The sequence below is a fragment of the Oryzias melastigma genome, linkage group LG21 (genome assembly GCF_002922805.2).
Source record: "Oryzias melastigma strain HK-1 linkage group LG21, ASM292280v2, whole genome shotgun sequence".
In the NCBI taxonomy this organism is placed as follows: Eukaryota; Metazoa; Chordata; class Actinopteri; order Beloniformes; family Adrianichthyidae; genus Oryzias; species Oryzias melastigma.
Window position 1 is genome coordinate 12548301 of NC_050532.1, and position 7088 is coordinate 12555388.

General features: G+C 36.4%; 1 protein-coding gene across 1 annotated transcript in view; it reads right to left on the reverse strand.

The window, feature by feature from the left end:
* The window catches only part of hao2 (hydroxyacid oxidase 2 (long chain)), a 20284-nt gene extending 14280 nt beyond the window's left edge, over positions 1-6004 (reverse strand). The window contains exon 1 of the mRNA XM_024260452.2: positions 5953-6004. Within this exon, the coding sequence (XP_024116220.1) occupies positions 5953-5969 (17 nt within the window). The 5' untranslated portion in view covers positions 5970-6004. The remainder of the gene's footprint in view (positions 1-5952) is intronic.
* Positions 6005-7088: the final 1084 nt, after the last annotated feature.

Below are 7088 nucleotides of genomic sequence, written 5' to 3' on the forward strand. Positions count from 1 at the left end.
TTGGGGGGGGGGGTGATTGAGCTCAACAAAATGAAGAAATAACAAGTTAAAAGATGAAAAATATTTAATAAATTTAGATCATACAGAGAGTTAGTTTACCTTCAGCACCACTGTCTCTTAAGGAGCAGACATGGAGTGATATGAGCTTCTCCTTTTTGGATGCTGAAGGTCGTAGAGCAAAGAGGTCACAGACATTCTGCAGTCAATTGCTGCAGAGCTCCAACCTTCATGTGACCTTCAGATTACAGCACACAGAGTTTCATAGAACGGTTTCTATGGTCAAGCAGCTGCATCAAGACACACAAGTGCAATTCAAAGCGTTGATCCAGTGGTGAAAGCACGCCGCCGCATGCAATGTGGTTTCCAGAGTTTTATTTATTTATTTATTTTTAAATAATATCTCTCTGTATAAATGTAATAAATCACCATCATTTATACTTTTATTTTAAACAGAATATCAGACTCAAGAAAACTGCTAAAATTACAACGATTAGAAACAAAATGATGTTTGTCACTTTAACAATGTCACATTCAAAAGTTTCTGTCAATTTTCTGGGTAACTTCAGCAGTAACAAAACAAACATTCATTCATTCATTCATTCATTCACTTTTGCATTATTTTACAGCAATTCCTTAGAATGTTCTCCACAGGTTTTCTACAGTTCCAATAGATCAATAACAAAGTATAGTGAATGAAGAAACAACAACACATTAATAAAAATGTAATAACCAGAAAACACTCACAGTTCTGTCATCTATAAATAAACACCTTGGCATGACACCAGCTTAGCACTGATACGCAATGATTTGGGAATGTAAGATGTTGCTAATGGTGCAAATCTACTTTTTTCCACAGCAAAATCAGTTGATTCACAGTAATTATTTATTCACTTCACTACAGAGCAGTGTTGCATACATTGACTGTATGTAGAGGTATCTATTGATAGTGAATGGTTGTGTATCAGCGTGAGGATGCTTTTCTCTGCTACATAATCCTCTGGAATTACATTAATTGCATCAGCGGTTGAAGAGTTGCTGTAGTTAAAAGAATGGAAACACTATAGTCAAAGATGATTTGTTTTTACAGAGCTTATGACAGTAAACTGAACTTAAATCTCAGGTTTTTTCAATCACAAAGAAACAAAACACCGTATTTTCCAGACTATAAATCATGTTTTTTTTTTTTGTTTTTTTTTTTTTGATTGGCCAGGGGTGCAACTTATACGCAGGAGCAGCAACACAAAAACCTCAAGGAAAGAAAATCAGAGACAGAACTGGGAAAATAATTAAAATATAGAACCATTACACTGTCATTGACAAAAGAATGTAGAGTCTGCAGGAGAATAATTCCATATAAGCACAATCAACCTGTACAAACACCTGAGAGAGCCTTACAGAAGAACTGACAGAAGAAACTAGATCAGCTCCTCAAACTGAGACGTATTTATGCCAACCGTTAATGAAAAGTCCTCCTGTTATTTTGGCTTTGCACATTGAAACTTTTATTTTGGATTGTGGTTCCAGTCTTTTGTGTTTAACTCAATTTGTTTAAAAGGAGAAAAATAAAAATGCAAGTAAATAAAAATTGAATTGTAAAAGGCTGGTTTTGTTTCTATACTTTATTTTGTACATTTTATCTGGAAGGATTAAATAAAATGCAATATATATATATAGTACACGTAATAAAAACACATTTTTTATCACTCACTTATTTAATGCATTATATTATATTGTTGATAATAAATTAAATCAAGCAAAAACAACAACAAAAACCCTAGCGAGCAGTTTGGAGCTGAAAGAGACTCTTTTTCATGATCAAAAACAGCCTAATTTCTAAGAAGAGCTGAGTTTTTCAACACTACAATAAACCAAGATTGGCAACAATGTTTTGGTCTGTTAATAAGCCTTAGTAAAGTGTAGCCCCTATTCTGTTTAAATCGCATGTCATACAACTTGACCATTGACAAACGGTCAATATGCTTGACAAGTGATGTGCATCACGGGGCATACATGCATTGACATAGATTCTAAAATTAAAACATTTTAAAACTAGAAAAGTTGCATTCCCTATGATAATGCTAAAGTTTTTTGCTGAAAACAGTGATGTAATTTACTTTAATTGCTTAAGCAATTTACTAAAAATACAAAAGCTATTTGCGAAATGTTACACTTGCTAAAAGACTAGAAATGCTGTTAAAGAACTATGAAAGTGCGCTGAAGTTGAACTAAATTTCTGAAAAAAATTGTAGTAAAATTGCCTAAAAATCTCTTATACATGGCAATTCTAAAAAAATATTCAGAGTATTGCTCAAATATTAGATAAACTCAAAATTAGTCCAAAAAAAACTAGCTTGCTGCTTACGTACTAGCTAAACTCCAAAGTAGCCTGACATTCCTCAGTAAACTAAACTAGTCAAACATGTTAGCCTGTTTCTAAAATAGAAGCTGAACTGTAAATTAGCCTAAAAAAACCTCAGTAGATTACTAATTTGCCAAAAACATTAGTATGTTGCTAAAATATTAGGTAACCCCCATTTTTTTTTAAATTACTATAAAAGATGAAAACATGACCCATAAATATATTTAAAGGTTTTTGATGATCTACTTAAAATTTAAAATTTGAAGACTGTCGTAATCATCTACAGTGGGACATATTTTGCTCAATATTTCAAAAACTACGACGATTATGGATACCAAAAATACAAGCACTAATGTCCAGAAGCCCTGCGACAGACTGGCGACCTGTCCAGGATGAACCCCGCCTTCACCCATCAGTAGCCGGGATAGGCTCCGGCACCCCGCGACCCAGAAGGGATAAAGCGTACAAGAAAATGAATGAATGAGTAATGTCCAGAACAAGCTGAACGTTTTAATACCAAGATTGATGAAATCGCTGAAAGTGTGATTGAGTTTTTATGAGCTGAAAAACGTGCGGAAAGGAGAATCACTGTAGTGTGAATGCTTACTAAGCAATCACATAAATAAGTTCATTGTACATGAACTTTAAATACGTTTAGGAGACCTCTGACCTACTCTAGTTCAAAGATCAGTAAACACTGGCGCGCTACAATCAGTGCGAGTGGAGAGTAACCTGTCTAACTGGGCGCAGTGCAGATGGACTGCAGTTTCTTAACCCAAAAACATTGCAGAAAAAAAAACGTATTACTTTAACAGCAAATAAGAGGAGGAGTTCTTTATACAACTATGAAAGAAACCGGCATGTGTCTCATTTACGGGGCGAGTGTGGCTATGTCAAAGCAGCACAATGTGGAGAGACACTTCATTATGAGTCATAGGAGCTACCATGCTAACATCCACCGGGACTGAAAAAGGGCAGAAAAAGCTGAAGGCAGCTTTGGGTCAGCAACAGTTTATTTTCACATAGCTGATGAAAGTCACAAAAATCATCCAAATCCTCGTTCAGACGGACACATTTTCTGATCAAGAAGAAGAAGGCATTTCCAGACGGAGAAGTTGTCAAAGAAGCAATGATGATAAATGCGAACACTGTAAACGAGAGAAGTGGAGCCGGTCTAACCTCTACTCTCTCCGACGTCCAACTGGGGGAATCTACGAGGTGAGATGAGTGTCGGCCATGTCTGGTAACGTGGCTGATGAGCTGGACCGCGATCTGGTTTAGCGTCCAGTGGACAGTGCAGTGCAGCTGTTGGTTTTCATCCTGATGGTGTTTGAAGATTTCTCCACAACAGAGGAACTCCTGATGCCCTCAAAGACAACTGCGACGGGAGTTAACATTTATAACGCGGTGAAGGAGTTTTCCCTGCAGAGAAAGGTGTCGTTGGAAAAGCTGGTAGTGGTGACTACAGACGGACTCCTGCTATGATCGGATAAAGAGCAGGTTTCATCGCTCACTGTGAAGCTGATCCAGACTTCTCAAAGTTTCTGCATGACCACTGCATTATTCACATGCAGGCGATGTGTGCAAACATGATCGGCTTTGGGGATGTGATGACTCGGGAAAATCATAAACAACATCCGCTCCAAACCAAAACAACTCAGGATTTTCACGGTGGTGTTAGAGGAGATGTCAGCTGAATATGGTGACCTGCTCACAGAAATCTGTTGACTGAGCAGAGGACGAGTTTAACATTGGTTTTTGTCACTTTTGGGTGAAATCGAAGAGTTCATGCAGTCCAAAGGTGAAGACGTCTCACTGCTGGAGGACACAGAGTGGACACTTGAGCTCGCATTTTTGATGGACATTACTAAACTAATTTGAACTGCGAGCTGCAAGGCAAAGGTAAGACTGTTGTTGATATAAGTGCTTTAGATGCATTTAAACCATGATGAACAGTGGATTTACAGAGAACTAAAGTGCTGCACTTTCCCTCTGTCCAGTCTGTGCTGACAGACCATGTTTCTGCATCCCAGACATTTGACAAAGTAGCAGAAAAGTCCTGTGATGTCATAATCAGACTTGGGCAAGACAGCTGTGTGGCATTCATGTCCAATCCTTTCATGAACGTGGACACAACATGCTTTTCTGAGCTACTACGTTAACTTGGAGGCTGGACAGGTGGAGATCATAACACTGCAGAATGACCTCCACCTCAAAGCCCACCAGGTTGCTCCAAACTTATGGTGCTTTGCTGACACAGAAGTACAGTGGAGTATACATATCAGCTATGAAGACTCCCAGCCTGTTTGGTTCAACCTATCTCTGTGAATCAGTGTTTCCTGATATGAACTTCATCAAGCACAAACACCGAGCACGCCTCACTGATGCACATCTGAAAGACTCGCTCACAATGTCAGTCTTCCCACTAACAAACAGATACTAGATGTGGTTAGTGGCAACATGGCAGTGCTGCGGTAAGGTTAATTAAAATATTGTTGCTGTTTGAGACTGGAGTTTTCCTCAGTGCATACTCACAATCTACAAAGCTTCCAAAAAAACAGTCTTTATGGATCAAATCACAGCTTTTTAAGAACATCAACCCAAAAGATGAAGCAAACCTAGAAAAAAAAAGTGTTTCTACAATGAAACATGAAGGAGGTTTTGTCATGGTCTGTCTCTAGAGACAATTTAAATATTCTCAGGACCATTGAGGCTTTTTGGAACAAATGTGCCCAAAGATTTGGGTCTAAACCAGGGGTGTCAAACGCCATCGCAAAGGGGGGCAAAAGGTCGCGGGCCGAACAGGATAAACATTTATTGAACAACCTGAAACTGCATTTTTGAAACTTTAAAAACATAACTTTTTAACAAAATTATGAACTAAATATATAGCATTACCTGTGATAATGTTAGTGTGAATGCTCTAAGCTGAATTTGGCTGCTGAAGATGCTGGTGCTGATAGCCAGCTAAAATATTAGCTAAATGCCAAATTAGCCCCCAAAAAATCAAATTTGCCAAAACATTAACAAAACTCCAAAACAGCCTGAAAAAACGTAGTAAATGTACGCAATATTTTGTGAAAACCTACAGAAACATTTGACTGCTGTCATTGCCAATAAACTGTAGATAACAAAGCATTCAGAAGAACTTTAGTTATTGATCAAATCATTATTTTCCATCATAATTTACAAATAAATTCTTTAAAAATCAGACATTGTGATTTTTTATTTATTATTTTGTCTCTCATAGTTGAGGTATACCTATCATGAAAATTAGGCCTCTCTCATCTTTTTACGTATGAGAATTTGGATGATTGGTGGCTGAATAAATACTTTTTTGCCCAGCTGTATATTCCAAGACAGTACCACAGACAATTTTTTATATTTTATTTTTAAGATTATGACCTGGAATAAACTTTGTCTGAAAAGCTTCCACATATTTTCAAATAAAATTGTTTCATTTGTTGTTGAATAAATGCTAATGTGTCAGATATTTAGTTTTATTTTTCATCTGCTCTCCTGGTGCTCCAGACTCAGCTGTGCAGGACAATGTTAGAACAGACACAGCTGTTTACCTCACGCGGTTTACTCACCGATCACAACTGTTCATTCTCTTTCTGCAGAGCGTCTTCTCCTCCTGCTGTCCTGACCTGTAAAGTGACCCACAGCAGAGAGGAACACGCTTTAAGTTCTCCTGCAATGATCGCAGTGAAGGACAGCTCTCAAAGAAAACTTTTTTCTCAGGTGAATGCTTCCAGAACATTTCTCCAGCTGTGAACCAGCTGCTCCAGAAGGTTTCTGGTTGTTTGAGCACCGTCTGAGTTTCTTATAAAGCGATTGGACTTTATCAGTTCTGAAAGAGCTGGAATCCTAATGACACAGAATGTTTGTCATTGGACGTGTTTATAGCTGCGTTACAGCGGAAGTTTAATGTTCGTCTGGAGTTGGAGTTACTTCATTTCAAACAATCAAATAAATATATATAAATTAGGGCTGGGAATCAATTAAAAAAATTAACAAATTAATCGTAAACCTGGAAAGAAATTGATCACAATTAATTGTGATTATTATTATGTTATTATTTTATAACAGTATTTGCCGACCACTTATTCTGCAAATAATCACAGTATGAAAACACGCACAAAACTGAACATTTAGAACGTTTATCTTTAATTAGTGCGGTCAATTGATTAAAAAAAAAATTATTAATCAAACTTTTGTTTTGAGATTCATCCGGATTAATCACAATGTTTTTCTGGGTGAATTTTAGATGACAATATGGTCCCAAACCACAATGTTTTAGTGAAAAAGTGATCTAAACCAAAAAAATAGAAAGTTTGAAGGACTAAAAACTAAATAATTATTTCTTCTGTCAATAACCATGGTCTAAGTGGAAAAAAATATCTGAAAAAGTGTTTTAAGGCACGCCGTGGAGACCTGAACGGAAGGACTGTTTCCTCGATTGATTTGTTATTAAATATTAATGCTTGAATTCTTTTTGATTAATCATGTGTGTTAATTCATTAACGTTCACAGCTCTAATTTAATGTAATTACATTATATTAGGGTAATGAATTAACTGTGATTATATTGTGATTATTTCAATTACTAAAACAAAAAATAATAATAATTTTAAACAATGAATGATTACCTTTTACTTGTATAGATTTAATTGTTATACAGATTTACAAATGTTCAAATATAAACGTTTTAACACACAATGTGTATT